Source organism: Anopheles marshallii, chromosome 2 (genome assembly GCF_943734725.1).
Source record: "Anopheles marshallii chromosome 2, idAnoMarsDA_429_01, whole genome shotgun sequence".
NCBI lineage: Eukaryota > Metazoa > Arthropoda > Insecta > Diptera > Culicidae > Anopheles > Anopheles marshallii.
This window is the reverse complement of record NC_071326.1, coordinates 84,988,237-85,009,997: the sequence shown is the minus strand read 5'-3', so window position 1 is coordinate 85,009,997 and position 21,761 is coordinate 84,988,237. Positions and strand designations below refer to the sequence as shown.

Genomic DNA, 21,761 nt, shown 5'->3' with positions numbered 1-21,761 from the left:
CAGCTTTATTCGTTCGAGCGTTAGTTCCTCCAGTACGCATCAGTAGCAACTTCGTGTTCGTCTAAATCGGTTGTGTTCTTTTGCGCTCAGTTTGTATCATTACGTTCAACAATTAGAACAGAAGCAGTGCAACAATGGAAGTTAGCTTTCATGCCAAAGGAAGCCCCACGGATGTGGTGCTGCCCGGTATTTGATCCTGTTCGTGGAGAAGTGGTAGCAAAAGGACGACCCGAGTTCGACGATCCTTTTACAAAACAAATTCAGTGATATAGTGACACCGCACTGCCGGCTAGGGTGGGGAGAAAAATATTTAAAAAAAGGGTTCGCTGAACGGGTTTTGGGGTGGGAGAAACACGTCCCCCCACGCCCAGTTCCTGTGCGCTATCCGTACGAACCACAGACCCTCATAGGGCTTCTCATGTCGTTGACGGATGCATTTTTCGACCGAAGAAAACGCCAGCGATCAATCCGTACCGTTCGGAGTTTTCCATCACATTGGCGCACGTGTCCCTCGTTCACGCACGTGTTTCCTCGTGCAAATTACTCCATACGCCGAACGGTCAATAATGTGCGGCACATTCGGTCGGAAGAATCGTCGCGCCAAACAGTGTGTTAAGTGTGCGTTGACCAAACTCCCTGTGATGTAATGGCCGAAGAAGGAGGATTCAGTAGCGTAATGCGATTAGTCGCGTGTAGTCGCGGTTCCGCTGGTGCAAGTGCTAACGAAGCGAGAGATAATGAGGCCGGCAGTGAAAGTGAGAATGCGGCAGTTCCAGAACGGCATAAGAAACCGAAACGCGCTATGATAACAGGTGATTGCATACACTCGAACAGATTTACGCTGTGCAGAATTGGATGCAAGTGATAACAAGCGCTTGGGGGTAGGATTGATTCAATGAAAAAGAACAACTACAGCCAAATTTGCAAACAAATGTCAAGATGTTCGATATTAATTCATTCTTAAAATAGTTCAACAATTTAAAGGGAATAACTCGAGAGTGGTAAAAATCTTTCTGTATGTCCCAGTGTGGCACTGGACTTTCCACATAGTCAGTGGATTCTGGACGTATACTCCAGAGCCGTTGGTAGCCTTATTATCGCTAAGGGGCGTTTGAAGTGTGCCGTAACACAAAAAAGTCGAAAAATCTTCATACATCCCGAAGTATCAGCTGTTCATTATCATACATTTTTTTTTACATGAAAAAAGCGTACAAACGATGCATTTGAAACATCCAGACAACTCGAAAAAAAAGTGTTCCTCCTATTTCAATCCCATTTCATTTGTTTATCAATGGAATCCATTGAGTCTCGCAATCCTTCCACTGGCAGCAATGCGGTTGGTTGTAATTTCCGGTAAGAAACTCGTAAGAACTCTCTCGTCTCACGCAAATATTTCCCTGGTTATAATTACAATGGGAAACTTTTCATCCCTAATGCGTTCAACTATCTGCCAGTGTTATGCAGCAACGTGAGGATCCAGCAACTGTTATTGAAATCTCTCTCCATGGCCTTGATGCCATAATGCTGCACGCTTGCCCCGATTCGACCGATGGGAAATCTGAGATTTGTTTACAAGAACTCCCTGTCTTCAATTGCACAAAAAAAGAACAACCTGTATGGTGGAGAAAGGCCTTCTTCAATACGGCACACGGCCAGAGACGGACAACACTCTTTCACATTGTTGATTGTTGTCCGTTCACGTACCCCGAGAATTGCCCAATCAATACGATTCCTCAATTGCGTAAGCGAAAGTGTTCGGACGAACCCTCCTAGCCAGTGCATTTGTTTAGGTATGATGAAGATCCAGAAACAGATCGCGAAACATTTTATCCGTTGGATATTGCCCAGATACGTCGGGTCGGGTGAGAAAATGGATTGTCGCCACCGCAACAAATGCACCCTAAGCTATTTGCCAGTCGTAATCGAACGACGTTAAAATTGCTGACCGTGATCGGTCAGCACTAAAGGTGGAAAAAGCGATATGTTGCTAGGTGCCCCAAAGGCACTGTAATTAGATATAAGCAAATACGAAGGCAGGCGCGACAATAGGATGTAAGAAACTTATGTGTAAAATTGCTGACCGCGATCGGTCAGCAATAATTAGGTATAAAACCCATAAGCTATGAAATAAACGGAGGCATTTCAACCCAAACGAAAACGAGTCAGAACTCATTGATCTCTAGTCGGCGTGACCTGCGCCTGTCTAGAGAAAAGCGCCGCGAGGTTAGCTTCGCGCACGCAACATGGATGCTGTAACATGCTACTCGATGGAATGGTGCGATCAGCTACACGATATGGAACATGGAGAGAGTATTGCTCCGATTAAAACATTGACTAACTTTGTGATTGAAGTCTATGTGTCTTTGTCTCTCATTCTGAACAAATACTCGCGTGAGGTCAGTTGCTTACGGGTCTGATCATCTGGAACATCTATCCTTCTGGGAGTTCAAGTGGTCACTTCAGGCACTTCAGACTTTATTTACGGCCAATTTTTTACCTCCAAGGACAGAAAAAGGAAAACCAAACAAAATCTATCTTACTACCAAGCTTAGTAAAGAACATTTGACTCACCAAGACACAACAACAAAGAAGGAAAAACAACGTAAGCAAAAAAATCGTCAGCGAAACGGTCAGAAAGGCCAGAAAAAACGCCTAAATAGCCAACAAAACAGATAGGAAGGGCATTGTACGGATCATGGCGAACAAACGCTGTGCGCTCGGAAATGTGATAAAAATTTAAATCCAATGCCAAAAATGGCACTTTCACGCACAGATTGCATGAAAGTGTAACGTTTGCCAACGAATGTGTGTTGTAGAGCGCACGCTACCCCCCTTCCTACCATGACCAGCCTTAAAAAGCAAACCGGCATTTAACAAACCAAAGCTATCTTTAAAAAAAACTAGTAAATAAACACATTACTTTGTGTACAAAAAATATCTAGCTTCCTATACCCGGGCACGCCTTATATGTGATGCCTGTGTCACGTTTTGGCGTGCCACACAGGGAGTGCCCAACAGATTCGTCATACGTTAATCACACGACCGATAGTGTGTATTTGGCTTTTGACATTGCCAACATTGGCACTAGGAAATGATTTGCCGATAAACAAAGATGTTTGGATTGTAATTGATCGTGTTCTGTGCAAAAGATTGCATCCTGTTACTGTAAAAGCACGTATAATGTATAATGTATGTAACACTTATTTCCATTCTACTTATATGAAGCACTTATTTCCATCCACCGTTCAAGAACAACTAATGACCTCAATTGGCTGATCATTTACATTTAGACTACTTAACAAGTTGTAACCACAGCGCCGACCTAAAATTATAACAATTAAAGATATTCAATTAAACCTCATAGAAATCAGCATACTTAAGGCATGGCTATTAAGATGTACTCACGAAACCACTGCCGCACACTTCAATTAGCTTCCAAGCGTTGGGTTGGTCACGAAAAGAACATTTACTGAAGCTGTTCGACGTCTATTCTGGAACGAACCTGCAACGAAAAACATATTAACTATTATATAGTCGTGTCTGGTAGAAGATCGTGCTAATGCCTGTTATTGAATGGTGATTGTCAATATCCATCACACACTTGAGAAGACGCTGGAATCATTCGTTCGCTGATCGCTACTGGTGGAAGAAATATATTGGCAATTGAAAATGGGAATTCATTCCAGATTAATTCGACGAAAAAGTTTTCGAACAAGATCACGTTCAACGCACAGTACCAAGGGCATCGATGAATAATGCTAAACACTAACGAAAGGCTCTTCTGGAGACGAGGTAAAGTGTAACTTTGATATGGAGACAACCTTGCAACTACTACGGTGGCAAATACCTCCTTATTACTACAAAATCGATTTATGCCATTTGTATTAGAGATAGTTGGAGATGTCCAAAACGGAAAAATAACCACTGATAAGATCTTCACCATGCGGCAAAACTTGGAGCGTTGACGTTGATTGTTATGACGTAGTTTGGGATTTTTTTTGGGTTTATGATTATGCATTTAATTATGGTTAAAGATTATGTATTAAAGGACAATAAGGAAAAGGTTTTAATGACGAGCTCTACTAGCTGTACGATTTACCCACTGTTGTGCCGGGGAATTAGACCCGTCAGGCTCCTGGTGAGCTGATCATGTCAACAGAATGACTCCGGACTACCCAGTCAGTAGAGTCTGTTCAGGTCGTCCATATAGACAGTCGAGGTGTGGTTGGTCCAAATTGAGATGCAGTGATGGCGTGAATGCGTCTACCAGAAAGGGTGGGATAAAGAATCGATAGACGATGTCAGAAAGCCAGAAAGGTTGGAAGTATGGATTGACGAAGGTGCTCGATCTTGACGAGATTCAGAGAACTCCTGTCGCAGGCCAAGACCACGAAGTAAAACCACCGCCGAAGTAAGTAACTAAATAACGAATCCCTTCTTTTATCTTGCACTCCTCTAGTGGTGACGTTTGCTGTTATGGGCATGATTGGTTGCATGGTAAACGTAGTATTTGGAGCAATGTACACCACAGGCAACGAATCCTCAACAGAGGGTCTCCTCTATCCGATGTAAGTGCCATCGCCGGAACTGATCACTTCCTAGCACACTGTCTGTATCTGATGCCGAATTTTTTTTATTGGCTTTTGTCCACCAGTGAATCGGAAACGCGTGAAATGAAGAAACTGGACGGTATGTGGAACTTTGTGCGCTCGGACAGCAACAATCCGGCACAGGGCATCCGTGAGAAGTGGTACATGGATGATTTGGCCCGGCACCGCAAAACGATCGGTATGCCCGTGCCGAGCAGCTACAACGATCTCACGGAGGATGCAGCCCTTCGCGATCACGTCGGAACGGTGTGGTACGATCGCAAGTTTTTCGTCCCGAGGGCATGGTCGAAGGGAGACGATCGAGTATTCATACGCTTCGGTTCCGTGCATTACTCTACAACTGTGGTACATAGCGAGTTGTTTTATTAGGTATTTGAAGTGTAAGCTTTCGAATTAACTCTTCGTTTTACCATTTGCAGTGGATTAACGGTGTGGAGGTTGTTAAACACGAGATTGGACATCTTCCTTTCGAAGCGGACGTAACGAACGTTCTCAAGTACGGTGAGGAGAACCGCATAACCGTGCTGTGTGACAATGTGCTGCTTCAGGTGACAATTCCTCAGGGCAAAGTTGATAATCAGCCAATGTAAGAGAAACACAAAATGGAAGCAAAACAAACGTTACTAAATCTAATGTGCATCCTACCTTAACCACAGTGACAATGGCGTGGAGTTGGTCCAATCGTACACGTTCGATTTCTTCAACTATGCGGGAATTCATCGCTCCGTTGTGCTATACACGGTGCCGCGGGTTTACATAAAAGACGTGGCGGTCCACACCAGCTACGAAGGGGAGCAAGGACGGATCGACTATCAGGTCACGATCAATACGAACGAGACCGAAAAGCTCCATCTGACGGTGAAGCTGTACGATCGCAATGGAACGCACGTCAGCACGGACGAATCGGACGCGAATCTTCAGGGATCGGTTGCCATTCCGCAGGTGAAACTCTGGTGGCCGTACCTGATGGATCCGGAACCGGGCTATCTCTACACAATGGAGATCTCGCTGGGAACAGCCCAATCGAACGAGGCACCTACTGATACCAAGGAGAAACAGGTGCTAGATGTCTATCGGATGAAGGTTGGCGTCCGGACGCTAGAATGGAACAACAGTACGTTCCTCATAAACGGAAAGCCCATTTACTTCAGAGGATTTGGACGTCACGAGGATTCTGATGTGAGTGCAGCATTTGGCTCAAAAGATTCATTAATCCCGACACTAATGATAACGCTTTGTTTTGCTCACTTTACGTGCCCAGATCCGTGGCAAGGGATTAGATTTAGCGCTACTCACCAAAGATTTCAACCTGCTCAAATGGGTCGGGGCCAATGCGTACCGGACGTCACACTATCCCTACTCGGAGGAGAGCATGCAGTTTGCGGACGAGCATGGCATCATGATCATCGACGAGTGTCCTAGCGTAGACACTGAGTGAGTTTTAAACCCGCGATGGATGCCTCTGTAGTGTGGCAACTCTAACCTTACATTCGATTACTCCTACGCCTTGGCAAACAGGAATTATTCGCAGATACTGCTTGAAAAACATAAATCCAGCATAGAGCAGCTAGTTCATCGTGACCGCAACCATCCCAGTGTGGTGATGTGGTCTATCGCTAATGAACCTCGCACTGGCAATTTAAAAGCGGACGCTTACTTTGCGGCAGTTGCCACATATACCAAACAGCTAGATCCGACACGACCAATTACAGCCGCCATTGCCGTTAACGTAAATGATGATGTTGCTGTAAGTATTTAAGATATTGTAATGCTGATATTTGTAAGTAAAAAAAAAGTTAAAAGAATGGAAACGTAGGACAAAAAAAGTTGTCTGATAATCGCAGCCGGTAGGATTCGAACCTACGCTCCCAGAGGGAATCTGATTTCGAGTCAGACGCCTTAACCACTCGGCCACGACTGCTTCTTGCGAGCCCTGTCGCCGCAACGCCTATTTAAAGCGAACCCCTCTACGCATGTGCTACTTCTCAATCTTATATTTCTTTCTCACTCTTGCATGCAGGCAAAACATCTGGACATCGTTAGCTTTAACCGATATAACGCATGGTACGCTAATTCGGGCAAACTTAACATGATCACCAATCGCGTCATTGAGGAAGCAGAGGCTTGGAACAAGAAACACAATAAGCCGATCTTAATGTCCGAGTACGGTGCCGATACACAGGAAGGGCTTCACACGGTATGCAAAATTGCGACTCATAATTTTTTGGCGCAGTGCAACACATTTTTTTAAAACCCACCAACCATTTGCTTTACCCTTCAGCTTCCAGCCTACATCTGGTCGGAGGATTACCAAACACGCGTGTTCAGTCAGCACTTTAAGGCGTTCGATGCCCTCCGGAAGAAGAACTTCTTCATCGGAGAGTTTGTGTGGAACTTTGCAGATTTCAAAACTGCCCAAAGTAAAGATAAATCACGCGGTACTCACGACAAGGACGACGAGGCTAACGATTTTCCCTATCTTACAGCGTACACACGCGTCGGTGGCAATAAGAAAGGCATTTTTACCCGTAATAGGCAACCGAAGGCTGCCGCCTACCTGTTGCGCCAACGGTATTACGCACTGGGTGAGCTAGGTACGAGTTACCTTCCGGATGATCTGTTCCTGTACACAGCACCGGAAAACAAACATTTGGAAAGCGAGCGTACAGAACTGTAGCCTAAAACGCCAGCCCACTTATTTCGTAAGAAAATAATAAAAACAAAGTTTTAAACAATCTTTTTGTTTTTCGTTTCCTCTGCTATTTAAATGAATGAAATACATGCAAAATAACTGTGAGCGCTATATCAAATGATCATGTCTCCGCATCTTTCACCCGCTACCTCCGATGTTGCCGGTTGGTAAACACAAGCTCGTTCAGATTATCGTGTGATTCGTTCACTTCTGGTTCCACTAACCGGAGACATTCGTCGGCGAACTCCACAAAGAGCGGTTCCATCATAGCGACTTTCATTGCATTCATTCCGTCTCGGGCATTATCAATCTCCGTAAGCAGTTGCCTCAAATGTGGGTTGTACAGCAGATTCTTTAGATGTTCACTTTGACCTGCGGAAGCGATCATGGAAGGCATAAGTAAAACCCAACAGTAGACACACAGTAATGAGAACACCTCGAACTAACCGAGCAGTTCTAATTTTTCGGCTGCCACGGTGTCTATTGTGCTAAATAATATGATTTTCTTTGGGACACTTTCTTCCCGGATTGTTGTGTCAGCTGCTGCTGCGGGCGGTGGTCCACATGGTTGCTCTTGGTGTTTCTTGTAACAAGCGACTGAACAGCTGCAAAATGAAGCAAGAAACAAAATGCCTCACAATGTTCCACAAGGAAAAGATCACAAAAAAAAACATTGCAGGCATACTTACTAATGTACAGAACAGATCTTACACCGGTATTTACGCTCATTTGTGTTACAAATTTCACATTCCCCGGACATTCCGAATCACTTTGGGCGCGTGAGGATGTAAACAAAACACAATTGACAGCTGATTTGGACAGTTCGCTTGCATTTCGCCCGCCTATTTCCGTTGCTATAACAAATGGAAGTTATGCTATAAATGATCGATTCGACGAAAATCCAGCAGAGGGCCGCCATAGAAAACAATCGGTGGGGAATTTAAATCAAACATGGATATGCATTCTACCATAACGCTATAAAATGAATTGTGTATTTTGTGAGAATTAGCATACTTAGCACAAAAAATGTAATAATTCCATTGTGAAGGAAACTTACTTCTCCAATACATTATTCGGTGAGAAAAACGCTGATAGCTTAAGACGCTCTACTGGCACGAACGAAGACACCGCCCCAGTGGCCTAATGGACAAGGCACCGGCCTCCTAAGCCGGGGATTGTGGGTTCGAGTCCCATCTGGGGTAACCAAGCAAAGACTTCTTTTTTACACTTTTTTCTTATCTCTCCACATTTCACTGTTCCACAAAAGGCTCTACCTACCCCTGATTGATACATCCGGCTGTATTATGAAAACATAATCGACGCACTTATACCACAACACCACGAAATGAATTGGGAACTACCGAAGGGTCATCTGAACTGTAACAGAACACTTCATTTGCGCCTATTTCTATTGTTTTACCATCAGTTTTGGATAACTTATTTTGTGGAGTGATCCACCACGACACCACAAACTAGAACACAAGAGCACACTGAAAATGGGTGAGCGTCATATAGCGCTTTTTTGACATTTAGCATGGTCTTCTTTCTGTTATTCGTTGTCTTTTTTTGGGGATCATCTGTGATTATTCAGTCCATTCACAACATTACGTGGTTTTGAAAGTTTTTCGCATGTTCAATGTGCAGTTGAAACACAAAATAATCCATTTGTGTCTTTGTGATCATCTCAATTTGGATAGATGGAGGAACGTACGAGTAAATTATGGCTCGGAATACTCCCACAGTCAGCTCTGTTTCCGTACAAGAGGATACACACAACCAAGTTGAAAGTTGTTCCACCAGTCGCCATATTCGCCAGTTTCAAACGTCCATTTAAAGTATTACTCAACAGGGATCGGATCATTAAACGCTTCATTAGAGATTTAATAGCACTCCTTCTTCTTTTAGGATGCTTTCACCATTTGGCCACCGTTAGCCTGCATCTTCAAGACAAAATGCACTGGAAAACGGACCTTCTCACAAAGCCAGCCGGTAAACAAAACTTAAGAATGAGCAAACGCAAATGAATCGTTCACGCTCACGGAAGTCTGGACGAACGAATTAGATGCCAACACTCGTAACCGCGTCAAGCTACATTGAGATAAAACTAGTTTCTTATGGTGATGCAGTACGCAGTGGTGGAAGCCTGTCCACTTTGGCAAACGGTACATAACAAGGACGATCTCCCGATCGTACCATGTCATTCACATCCGCTTTACATCCCGTGTGTGTGTATGTAGTACGGTCGGTGACATTTCGTTGCCGGATCTGTTTTGCCAGGCACACCGATGGGACAAGCGACGAAAGCTCACAGCGGCACACAAAATGCAATGCGAACCAACCACGGTACCGGAACCGGCCCGTGCTCGTGCCGCACACGCAATGGGTCACGCAATCGGACGACGGCATGTGCACCGGCATTACTTTCGGTGTTATGGTCACTTAGACATCATCGCGATCGCGCGTGTCGCACCGTTTTGCGTCACGGCGCAAATCGTTTGACAAATTGAGATATTTGGTGAGAGTTACAAGGTGGTTCCCTCTGCGTCTCGTGACCATCCCTCCCCACTTGCGAAAGGTGTTTCGTTCACTTTATGACGAATGTCCCCAAAAAACGCTAGCGATCATTCGCACTTTCGACGGATTTCGGCCGTCGGTGCTTTGCTTTCGCTTTCGTTCGCCAACGCATGACGAACCCACTGTGTCCACCAGTTTCGGTTTATGGGAAGGGCCATCGAGCACTTAACTTTTATAGATCCAAACAGGCTTCCTTCCTGCCCCGCAACAAATGCAACACGGATGCCACGTGCGCCGGTCAGAAAATGGCCATTATTTGCCATTTTCTTGCTGCCAGCAGCAGCCGATAGTTTATGGTGATGTGTGCTTTGCCGTGCACACGGGCTGCACCGTGTTGATTTACCACCGGGGACCAATTAATTTTGGTTTGGTGGTGCAAAAACGCCCACCTCCACCCTCGGTGCGGGCCACGTGGGATTAATCGAGTGTGAAAATAATTGCCCTATTTTCATTTTACCTGTTTTTTTTTCGCAGTTGTTGTTAAATCAAAGCACTTCCCGGTGTTAATGTGTATCACTTAAAGTGGTGAAATGTGTTTTAGATTGTACAAAGGGAAAACAATTTCGACCACAAAATAAACAAACAAAAAACAGGCTCTCTTGTGCATGGGGGACGTTCGCTTCCGTTTGAAGTCTCACATGGCGGTGTTCGGGGACTCTGGGAGTTACCAACGCTGTGTCCAACCATCTGCAACCATTGTATGCAAATGGGCTTTATATCACCGTCGGTTGGTTCCATCCGTAGGGAGTTGGCAATCCTTTATCCATCAACGGATTAGCTGTGCCGGATAATCAATCCTGCCGTGTGTCCCTCGGGGGCGACACAGGAACACTTTTTCAAACCGATCAAACCATGGGCACCGGTTAACTTCCGCCTTTGCTTACTCTTTGCAGGTGCATGGAACGGGCTGCAGCTGCAGGATACTCTAATGGAAGCAGAGCAAAAAGGACCTCATACTCCCCCACAAAAAACACCATCCGCAGGTCAATCAACCTGCTTTCTGGCTCATCGATTACGTTCACCTAGGTAAAAACCTGCCTCGCGCCGTCATTTATCTTCCACACATCAAAAGGGGCCTTCGACACATCAAATTGGGACACGGTGTGCAAAAGCGATGCTCAACGGAGACCCGTTTTTAGTGCTTGTTGAACGGTGACAATAGTGCACAATTTTGCGGTTATTGATTAGGAACGGTAAGCCTGCTTTGTGTAGAGCGCTAAATCGGTGCTATTTCTACACAGCATGTCGTTTAGTTGCTGTGGGCAAAAAGGAACGAATCGGAGTTAAAGCAATGATTAAGCCCAAAGCCGAGCAGTGTAGTACGACCTACTCTCGGTAGATGTCAGAGGAAGCAGTACGGAGTGTAGTGGTGTGTTCTGCAAGCGGCTCGTTGGTCTAGGGGTATGATTCTCGCTTCGGGTGCGAGAGGTCCCGGGTTCAATTCCCGGACGAGCCCGATGATGTGGTGAAATCTTTTTTTTTTATCGGATTCTGTTTCCTGAGAGGCTGCTGGGTGTTTCCAATGTTTATTTTGCACCACTGCCACCCAACCACGGTGTCGTCGACTTTTACTTTTCGTTAAGCATCCGGTTATGTTTACGTGTTCCTTCGTTGTCGCCCCGATGGGTGACACACTTTGCTTCTTAAGTCTCACTAGCTTTCACGGCCCGTTTAGCTCGGAATGACCATCGCAAGGTCGTCGCACGCAGAAAACCCCACGAAAGAGAAAGACCGATTACGTACGCGCACCTACCCACACACGCACGTGCATTCCTCCTGTCTACACCGGCAGCGAAATTCCCACCCGTCAGGCGGGAGGGGTCATTTTAGGGCCATACTTTGCATGCTTTCTTCGCACAATCCGCCAACGGTCGCCGGGTGGCTTTGCGTCATCCCGTTGTGGCCGATGGCTTATCAGAGGGAAACGGATTAATGCGTGGCGTTGTCACGTGAACCGGTGGGGCGTTTGTGGGTTGAGAAATGATTTATAACTGCGACCGGGCGGGGGTGGTGTGTAATACACCGGGTATCCGTTTCATCATTTTTTTTTTTGCTGCCACGACTTTCAATTGCGGTTACGCGTGTTTGTATATCATTCATGGTTTCCTTCATCGCTTTCTTTCGCGTTTGCTGTGCGGATTGCATTGCTTATTTTTGTTTTGTTTAGGGCGGTGGGTTTGGTTTTTGTTGGTTCGATGTGTCTGGTGGGTGTGCTGTGGATATGAGGACGCCATCCCGGATGTGACGGTCTTGGCGTTGGTTGTTGGCTGGTTGGCGAACGTTGAAGAAGAAGTTGCACACTTCAACTAGACGTCGATGGTTTGAATGGAGTCAATTCGAGACATTTAGGTGTTTTATTTGACGATTTCAGGAACAATTTTTGTATCAACCTGAAGAAAAAAAAATGAGAGAAACAGTCCAAAGTTCATAAAATGTTTGGGAAAGTACTAAATTATTTCTATCTTTTGCATAGATTTCATCACCTAGAAATGGAAGATTAAAAAAGTCTAGAGTTTGAAGGAAGTCTGTCGTGGATTAACTTTTAACTCTGCCCCTGAAACAAAACTTTCATAGGAGCATTGATAAATCTTAAATCAATTTTTATATAAAGACTTTACGAACCTCAATGGAAAGCATCAACATTCAGTGTCTAATTACTATTTGACGTGAGATTACCTGAAATGTCCATTATATATTTTAAAGTGTTGCAACTCCAAAATCGTAGTTATAATATCGAATATGCAATGGAAGAATGTGAGTTTGAATAAATACCTACTAAATTACACATTAAACTGCTGAACCGTACACGGTGTTCATCTGCCAAATCATTACCCAACACTTAATCTAATCCTTTTCTTTTTCTTAGTTGAGGACGTCGTGCTGACAGGGGCAGGTTAACAATCCGTTTACAGCAGTGGCGGATGTAATGGTGAGCGGAGTAGGCGGCCTCGCCGTGTGGTTTGCTCCAGAAAAAAAGCTGTTCTACAGGAAGGAATATGTGAGTTGGTTTACCAAAGATCCCGAAATGCGTCACTTTTACCCTCTCCAAATGGTAGAGGGAACCTCCGAAAGAAGAGCACCCTCATCTCTGCTCCCTGGAAGAACCTCGAAGGGGATTGATCCGCCACTGCTTTCCAGACAACTCGGTGCAGGGATGCTCTCCTCCACTCCCGGCTGCATTCAATCTCCGGCAGGTTAAGTTCCTCTTAATCCAGGCAAAGAGCTCGTTGTACTTCTCTAACCATCATGCCGATATGGTTGTTCACTAATACCTTCCGAGCTCCGTCAGGATGCTTCCTGCACCAAAAACCTCAAACTGGAGATTGTGGAGAACATTGTAGGCACGGCAACAATGCGTCTCCGGATTCCGTAGCCTAAGTTGCAGTCCGAAATTATGAACGTAAGAAGCTGTAACAACTCGTTTACTACTTCTAAATCGACGTCACCAACTGATATTCTGCTTCCTAGACGGGCCCCATAACGGTCAGAGCCTTCTCCACTTTGTCTTGGTCGAAGTCTGAAGACATGTTCGGCGCAAAAAGTTTCCATAAATTCCATCATGTCAATGGCAGGTGTCCTCACGAAGAAGGTTTCATCACAGGTGCATTTTACTTGAACATGCCTTGAAAACCTCTGTGAAACATTGGAACCTTCGAAATCTAGAAGTGTGAGCGTCAATAATGCGAACGATAGCACATATGGAAGCAAGTGAAGTCCTCGGAAAACTATTAGCAACTATTGGTAAATCATTCTTACCTAATTTTTTATCAGAAGATGCAATAGTTGCCAGATTTTCTCAGCCTGCAGCACGAGTCCTTAAAATGTTGAAAACCATCCTATGGATCCTTCAGTTCCCGTCCTCCAGGTAAAGCAGCCTGTTTAATCTACCCATGTTGTTTCCAAATTATTATAACCAAAATTTATGTTTTAACATACAACAAAAACTGCTAGTTTTATTTACCTTTTGCAAAAAAAATTCCGATTTCATTTGAATGAATACTTCTACCTACTTCGAGCTGGTACATTACCATTGCTAAACCGTCTCGCACGCTGTTGGCAGACAGTGTGGTAGTTTCGGTACGTATCTTTATTACTACAACATGTGCTAAACTACGGCAAAATCCCAGTGTTGCGGTGCCAAACCGGTTACAAAACCCGTAAGCCATCCGTTGTAATTATTTAAATCCACTCCATAAACTTACACTAACGCACAACTAACCTTTAAACACACTGGAAAAACCATCGCCGCAAGATCGTATCGGTTGTCGGTTGGCCGTGCCGTGGCAAAAACAAAAAAAAAAGTGTGCCGCTAGCTCCCGTGCCCAGCGCCCAAGATGGACGTGCCGATGGGGACGTTCGAAGTGTTCCGGATATCTTTCGCTCGAGCCAGCGTCACTTTACATTGTGCCCCGGGGGTTCTGGGTGGTCTCGGATGAAGCCTCTCTTCTTAGATACACCTCACCCGACCGATCGGTGACGATAAAATTGCAGTAAATCGGCCCAAAAACCATACCAAAACTACTACCGGACCCACTGCATGCTGCCGTACGGCACCAGCCTCGGGAAGGTACGATTTGATTTGTGAATGCGTAACTTGCACAAAATCTACGGCTTCCGGTGTCGGGGAACTTTCTTACCCTGCACGAGAGTGCAACGCTTGTGTCAAACGTTGGACCACCGAACCAGGGATTCGGGTGCTGCTGCAGGCTTGAAAGCGCGAATGCTCCCTCCCGGTGGGATGGGACATGTTTGCCTGTGTCGCCCATTCGGTGAAGGTTTGGTGTTTGGACTGTACCCTGCACGCAGTTGGCACCGTTCCACGGGTGGTGGGTCCCGTTTTCCAATCCCGTTGGGTCAGGATGGGTGCACACCGAAAAGAATGCCAGCCCTTGCCGGGGTTTTGCAAGGGAGATTTATCGTGTATTATCACAAGGCAGAAGCATTCCCCACCAAGGATTGGTTTTGCGGCAACAAACGGCCAGCCGGTTGCTAGGACGGAACGTACCCGATCGTTAGTGGAATTGGTTAGCCGTGAAGAAATGACGCACCACAAGATGCTCCACCAGCGAATGCCAAACGTGTGTAAGTAGATATTGCACCGTGCACAAACGCAGTTTGCATCACGAACACTAATGTTTATCCTTTTCCCTTTGTTTTTTTTTTTAGCTGTTCTTGTTTTATTTCGGGTGACCCAAAATTGAAAATTGCAACCAACGGAAAAGCTGATATCCAAATTGGGGTGCAGGATCACGGAAGAGAGCCCCACGGTGACCAGGGGTTTGCATGTTTGTTTGTTGGAGAAGCGGGACAAAGCCGTGAGAATCACTACTCCAAGCCTGACTTATCGTTGCCATACTACTTCATTGCCCATCATCCCTTTTTGGGGGGAGAAAAAAAAAAACGATCGGGAAGACACCGGAAGCGCACCAATTCGGGGTACATACGGGCGACCTGTTTACGACTTACTGCAGCGTTTTGTTTTCCAGCGTCCAGCCAAAATCCCTGAAAACCAGCTCTATAGCGGTGTCCGCGCCAACGGGGTCCCCCCAATTATCCTTCATTGCGTGATGGTCTTTTTAATTTTGGTTGTTTAGTTTTGCTTTGCCACTGCAGATTTTCAATTTTCCCAATGCAGATAAGCGCGAACCCCCCTTGCCCATCGGGGTGTGTTTAGGGGTGTGTTTTTGTTTTGTTTGTTTGTCTGTTGCTGTTATATTTAGCGGAGCCGCTTAATATTTCTGCATCACTTGTACCAAACAAAGCTCGGAAGCATATGGAGCGTAAGGGTTTTGTGGTAGGACAACAGTTGGAGGTAAACCTCACAACACCGGTATTGTTGGGGTTCGTACTGCACACTTAAACCAAAACGTGCGGATGCTACATCCAGCGAGACCGAATGTGGAGTAAATATTGACCTATATCGTACGGCGTAAGGTACCGCACCGTTTCTTACCCGACCCGTACTGTCGGACCAGATTGACCACAATCTGGTGGGGAATGGGGTTTTTTTTCCCTCTCGTTGATCGCTTCCAAAATTTTATGTCCTACGCGTGAGCCCAAAATCCGGGAGCAGAGATTTCCTTTGCTGTGTTTTGTTCCTTCGGTGTCAATTCCGGTCCACCGTCAATGGCGCGTTGGACCCAGTAGCGAAGAGCGTGTTAGCGGATTATTTTATTCGCCTCTCGTCGCCTGTTTGGAGCACTGGATTCTTTTTTTTTTGGCTGCTGGTGTATCCCGGGTTTTATGCACTGTACGCGATGCAGCTATAAATTTATCTGCCTGCTGGTGTAAATCTACCATGCGTGTTGGTAGCCGAAAAGCGGCAAAGACCTCCAGATACTGTGGTTATAGTAAAGGTTTCATAAGTTTTTGTTAGTCTCGTAGAGTAGTTTTCTATTTTCACACCGTTGGGCTTTGTTTCTAGTGCCAGTATCTAGTGCGCGGGGGATGAAAAAAATCGCCCCCAACTTATCCTTCCTATCGCCTCAATCATGGGCCACACCTTTGGTTAAGGGTCGTTCAGAATTGCGTACCTTACTATTGAAGCGTGAAGCAATGGTGTTTGTTGTGTTGCGCTTACTGCTGATGTAAAAAATATTCTGCGTAACTGAAGCGGTTCGTGATCCGCACACCAGGCAGATGTTTGGTTAGACCATCGCATTGGCCATGCAGGGGACAGCAGCATGAAATATTGAGGGAAAAAATGATAACCACACCGCTTGGGTGCGTGTGGTGACAGTGACGCTGTACGGACAATGTATCGTGCCGATGGACTTCTGTGTTTCGTTTTTTTTTTGTTGTTCCCCACCCACCCCATATGACACCTGTTTGGCAATGGGGGACACTTTTTTGTCCAGCATCCAACCTTGGTTTGGTGTTTGGCGCAACGTACGTGTAATGCCGCATTTCAATCGCTCTATCGGTTCGTGTGTGTGTGTGTCCTGCTGTCGGCGAGATTTGGGCTGCGTAGGCAAATAAATTATAAAACGATGCAACAGGAACGCCGCCACAGGGTTTGGTACGGGTTTTTGTGGGGGGTGGAGGGGGTTGCAGGTCTCACCCCAATTGATATCGGATTTTTCACACACTTCAGGGTGTTTTTTTTTGTTTGTTTGTTGCTCATGAAAAGTTGTTTTATTTTTATGGCTTTTATACCATGCCAAAGCATGCAGTAGGAGTTTAGATAAAAGCTGTCCAGCTTTATACCCCACTCCTATTGCATTAAAAAAAAAGATACATTTACATGTTTGTAATCCCTCTATTTGTGGGATAACATTTTTCAATCAACTAAAAAAAAAACGAACACTCCACCGCCATTGGATTGCGGCACATTTTGTGGTTAATGTTTAACGTGTGGCTCGGTGTGTCAAAAAGTGCATGCAGAACTTCGCGGTCCTGTGGTGGCACTACAGCGCATAAAAAGTGTGACATCCCGTTTGATTGGGAACGATTCTTAACGGCTGGCAACAGTTTGATAAATGACCATTTAGATTATGCTGCTTTTGCCCCCGCCCCGCCTTGCTTGCACCCGTGGGTGTTTGATATGTGCCATGGGTGGAACTTATCGGTGATGGGGAGGTTTTTTTTTTGGTGCACGATGCACCCGCAGATAGTATTATTTATGGGATCGATGAAATGCGGCGGTGGACGGGTAATGCCCAACTCGTGTGCCGGCTCGTGATGTAATGTGGTACGTTAAGATCGGTTCAATCAATCGAGAAACAGTTACAATCGATAAAAAATTTACTGAATGTTAGGTTAAATAAATAGTTTTTGATTATTTTAGCAAACTTTAAAGATGATATTTTGTTGGTTATTTATACAACAATAAATAAAATTCTGAGAAACAATACGGCCTGGCCGTTGTTCACAAATAAAAATAAATTCTGATGTTTTTGAGGGTATTTTATTTACACAAGCTTTCTTTGCACATGGTTTGGTTTAGAATGGAAGAATTATCACAGCTGTAGCACTATCAAATTAATAAGAAACATTACTCCAACTCTGGCACCTTCTGGAGCCCACTGCGGAACAACTTCGGGACAAATAGCGTGCACGCAGCTGCTAATTCAAGCTACACACAGCTAAATTAGCAATGAAAACTTGTTAAAGTAGGCCAACCCGTCCTTTGAATACTAATCAAAAATATAAAAATTAAAAACAAACGAACTGGAAGTGCTGCAAAACTGGAGCATCACTGAAAAGCTTACAGGGCTTCCATTAGGAAAGCTTTTGCTTGGAAAATGGTGTAAAAATCCAAGCAAAATTCCTAAAAAATCTGTGACAAACCGTAGGAAATTCTTCAAACTCTTTAATGAATAATTGAGGTTATGACCGGGGACGCTTCTGGTGTTCAACTTCTGTTTCCTTTCCAGCAGTAATTCGTAGTCAACTCCGGTCTGATCCTCAGTTTACTTAGGAGTAATCCTTATTCTACTTCTAAGTCGACTCCAATTTTAGGCTTCGGAGTTGAAGCGAATTCATGAACACATTCCGGATTTCCGGAGGCCGGCCGTATCGTAATGCCAGTAATGGACGATATTACAACACCGTTGTGCTAGAATTCAATTGTTGACTCATCACAGTCTCATCACATCACAGTACAATAACAATTGCGTAGTCCAAGCCCTCAGTAAGAAGGAAGTATTGCCCCAAAAGTTTGAGACTCATTGAGAATTGTTTATGTATGTTTAACGTATTCCAATTTGAAAGAATTAATATTGAGCTAGGATTATCTCAATTATTGAGCCTATTACTAGGAGGGATTAAAAGTTATTAGTATTAAAATAGGCATGTACCTAGGAAGACCAATTGCCAGGATGTATGGTGTAATTGAAACACGGTAACAGAACTATTTTTGGTATTGTATACTTTTTATGCAATCATTCATAAATAAATTACTAAATATCCCAATGGTTTTGTTTTAAACCAACACAAACTTATGCACAAACCCATCATTAAAAAAAAGTGCTCCATAACACTTGGGGTCAGGGGAAAAAAGTGCGACTACAGTGGCATCAGTGTACTTAACGCGATCACGATAATTTATTTAACGGAATAAATCAACGGCCCCACAGTTTTAATTCCCCGGCACGCGTTGCATTTTACTATCAGTGTTTGATCGCGCCAAAATAAGCCGCAACAACACGGAAAGCATATCAATCCGAAGGCTGAGTTGCATAGCGCACCAGCTGAAATGATATAATTTATGAGACACGAGACACTACCCCTTCATTTGTAGCGTATTATTACTCAAAAGCCAACCAACTGTACGGCAAACGTTTAATGATTTTCCGTCGTTTGTTTTAACGGTTTTGTTTCTTGTTTCTTTTTAGTGATTTTAGTGGATCCGCATTGAGTAGAGTGGATTAAAAAGGGCCAAAATTAGGGATTCTAAACGTGTCGTGACCCGTACCGTCCGCATCCGCACGCCACATCACGGCCCGGAACGGGGAGAGATTGATCCGAAGCTCTCGCAAATATCACGATAGTTTGTGGTAGTTTGACATAATTATAGACGTGCCGTGCGGGAAACGAGTGATACGCGATTAGCGTAGAAATGTTGCACTGCTTCCACCACTCCAGCATCCGGATTCCCAAATGCGACGCGCATCTTCGCAACGAATGTGTGGCAGCGGGAGGAAACAGGAGGTAAGTTATGTTTGACGTAAGAACCGGAGCTGAATGGTGATAAGCAAATGTACTCCAACTTCGGAATGTGGCGAGTGTGCCGTTGACGAGCCCTTTCCACTCTCATTTTAGCGTGTAGCAACAACATAAAATCTGATATGTGACCCTTGCCCATCCGATGCCCGCATTCCTGCAAAAGACCAGCGCAAGAAGTGTGCCTGCGCTCCACTTTCGAAGGGTGGCCTCAAGTTACCGGATCCGCTTCTGATGATTGGAATTTTTATCATCTTCACAACTTACTCCGTTCCTGTGAGATTTCCCATAGGCCGTTTGTCGTTGGATTTGTTAGAAGGAAATAGCAAATTTTCCGCTTGAAAAATGACTCGAAAGGAAAGCGGTAGGAGCAACAGCACCAACACCATAAAAAACGAACATCCCCGAAGGTTAAGAACAGTGTGCCGGAGGCCGGTGGTCTGTACGCTAAACCGGAAACAAGGCACGTAGCCGGCCCGTTGGCGACACTTTTTACCCGGCGTGCTTTCTCGACTGTCTTGCTGCAATAGGCGAGAAGCGTGAGAGCTACGGTGGTTTTGTGCCTCCTTTTCGGCATTTCCAAAAACCCCGTGGAGCGGTTGGGAAGCTTCGCGCGAGACAAGGGATTTTGCATCAATTTTCTTTTTCACTTGGACGAGCCGGCTCGATTGGCCGCCATGCAGATGGCCGCCACGGTGGTGCATCAGCGGGTGCCCGAAGAGATAAATTGATTGTTGTAAAGTTCTGCCGTCCTTCTACGCTCGTGCCCTCGGTATCGGAGGCAGTTCGATTCGTACCGGAGCAGACTTACTGTCGGCGGGGTTTTCGCTTTTTTTTGTTTTAGTTCTGCATTGGACGGGTCGCACTCGAATAAGACAAAGCACACCCTCGGGGTGGTGAGGCAACGCGTTGTGCTACTGCTGTAGCCCGCGAGTTCGAACGAATTTTTAATATCCCCTCCTCAAAAAACCTACTGAACCTTCGCTCCTTCACGCTCTCTCCCCTTTTCGATCCCCGTCTAAGCCCCGTTCTGTGCGTACGCAATGCGTTTTCGGTATGAATTGTGTAGGCACACAATGGCACTGTGCCCCATTGGCCCGTATTGCCTTGGAGGACACGAAAAGGACGATCGACGCGCTATCGACATAAAATGAACTTTTTTTTTTTTTGGTGTGTGTTGATGTTGTTGCTTCTTTACGCGAAAATCGTTCCGAATGGGGACGAAATAATTTATGGGTTCGCGATTTTCGGTTTGCTCGCAAAATTTTCTTATGGCTTCTTTCGATTGAACGATCGTCGGATTTTTTTTGTCTGCGTTTCTTTTTTTGTTGGATGTTTTTTTCGTGTTAGAATGAGTTTGTGGCTTGGGTTTTTTGTTGATTTGACTGACCAACGTGTACGTGGAGAACCATTCGATAGAAGCGCAAGTTTTGACATGCGAACAGCATACGCGATGGAAGAAGCTACGCACCATCAGCGTTTCAATCTGTCGGTGACCTGCCAGAGAGTGGTGACATTTTCTGCCCTCAGCGTGTCCCGAGAGCAGAACGCTGCAACGGATCAGCAGATTTTTATGACAATTTCGTCGAAATTAGTTTTCAACACTCGAAGCTCTCGCTTCACAAATTTACGACCAACTTTACCGACCTTTCCCCGGACACTCACCAACTACCCGCAGGCCCGTTGGCGTAAAGTTGTTTGCGCTAAATACACACACACACACAAGAGCGGTGTGGAAAACTATTTCCACAATTTAGCCTTTCTTATTTTACGATTTTGCTGCTGCGTGCGACGGAAAACTCCGTAAAGCTAAGGGCGCTTTGATGTTAATCACCGCTAGTGTGTTTGGGCAGTCATTTGACATTACTTTACGATTGTGCCCGGGAAGGACAGACTGACCAGGCCTACGGGTGGAAATTGATTCCGTAGTTCTGGATGCTGCCCCTTTGCTGTTTAATTTAAACCAATTGGATGGGTTTGGTGCAGAATAGTTGCACAGGAAATTCATTAATTCGTACATGAATTGCTTAACGTTATTGCTTATCTTACAGAAGTTATTTGTGATTGCTTAAATTATTACGGATAATTTTACCCCAATTGTGTTGCTTGGATGAACAAGCAGAATTAGATAAAGTTTTGATAAATTGTTTTGATCACAGAAGTTACGAAAATGAAAAATTAATTAATCTGTGGAAGAGCACATAGTGTTTCCCTAAACGATA

General features: G+C 45.0%; 2 protein-coding genes and 3 non-coding genes across 5 annotated transcripts; 3 read left to right on the top strand and 2 right to left on the bottom strand.

Annotated features, from left to right (window-relative positions):
- The first annotated feature begins 646 nt into the window (after positions 1–646).
- On the top strand, positions 647–7,287 carry LOC128709803 (beta-glucuronidase). The gene is made up of 10 exons (XM_053804821.1): positions 647–834; positions 4,458–4,568; positions 4,655–4,955; positions 5,030–5,196; positions 5,267–5,789; positions 5,872–6,044; positions 6,129–6,357; positions 6,631–6,807; positions 6,892–7,030; positions 7,097–7,287. The coding sequence occupies exons 1-10, from the start codon at positions 647–649 to the stop codon at positions 7,285–7,287; spliced, it is 2,199 nt and encodes a 732-aa protein (XP_053660796.1).
- Positions 6,450–6,531, bottom strand: Trnas-cga (transfer RNA serine (anticodon CGA)). Its single transcript has one exon. It is a non-coding gene; the product is annotated as a tRNA-Ser (tRNA).
- Positions 7,288–7,447: 160 nt separating the features above from the next.
- LOC128707636 (zinc finger HIT domain-containing protein 3) lies at positions 7,448–8,062 on the bottom strand. Its single transcript, XM_053802595.1, has 3 exons — positions 7,992–8,062; positions 7,750–7,907; positions 7,448–7,674 (listed from the first exon to the last, which is right to left on the bottom strand). Exons 1-3 carry the CDS (start codon positions 8,060–8,062, stop codon positions 7,448–7,450), a joined length of 456 nt encoding a protein of 151 aa, XP_053658570.1.
- A 369-nt stretch (positions 8,063–8,431) lies between these two features.
- On the top strand, positions 8,432–8,504 carry Trnar-ccu (transfer RNA arginine (anticodon CCU)). The gene has a single exon. It is a non-coding gene; the product is annotated as a tRNA-Arg (tRNA).
- Positions 8,505–11,260: 2,756 nt separating this feature from the next.
- Positions 11,261–11,332, top strand: Trnap-cgg (transfer RNA proline (anticodon CGG)). The gene has a single exon. It is a non-coding gene; the product is annotated as a tRNA-Pro (tRNA).
- Positions 11,333–21,761: the final 10,429 nt, after the last annotated feature.

Bases quoted from the DNA above. Each gene is read 5' to 3' on its own strand.
- LOC128709803 (XM_053804821.1), top strand. From the start codon at position 647: ATGGCCGAAGAAGGAGGATTCAGTAGCGTAATGCGATTAGTCGCGTGT. The intron at 835-4,457 runs ATTTACGCTGTG...TTGCACTCCTCT, and splicing joins GATTGCATACACTCGAACAG to AGTGGTGACGTTTGCTGTTA. The intron at 5,197-5,266 runs GTAAGAGAAACA...CCTTAACCACAG, and splicing joins AAAGTTGATAATCAGCCAAT to TGACAATGGCGTGGAGTTGG.
- LOC128707636 (XM_053802595.1), bottom strand. From the start codon at position 8,062: ATGTCCGGGGAATGTGAAATTTGTAACACAAATGAGCGTAAATACCGG. The intron at 7,908-7,991 runs GTAAGTATGCCT...TTCATTTTGCAG, and splicing joins AAGATCTGTTCTGTACATTA to CTGTTCAGTCGCTTGTTACA. The intron at 7,675-7,749 runs GTTAGTTCGAGG...TCGCTTCCGCAG, and splicing joins CGAAAAATTAGAACTGCTCG to GTCAAAGTGAACATCTAAAG.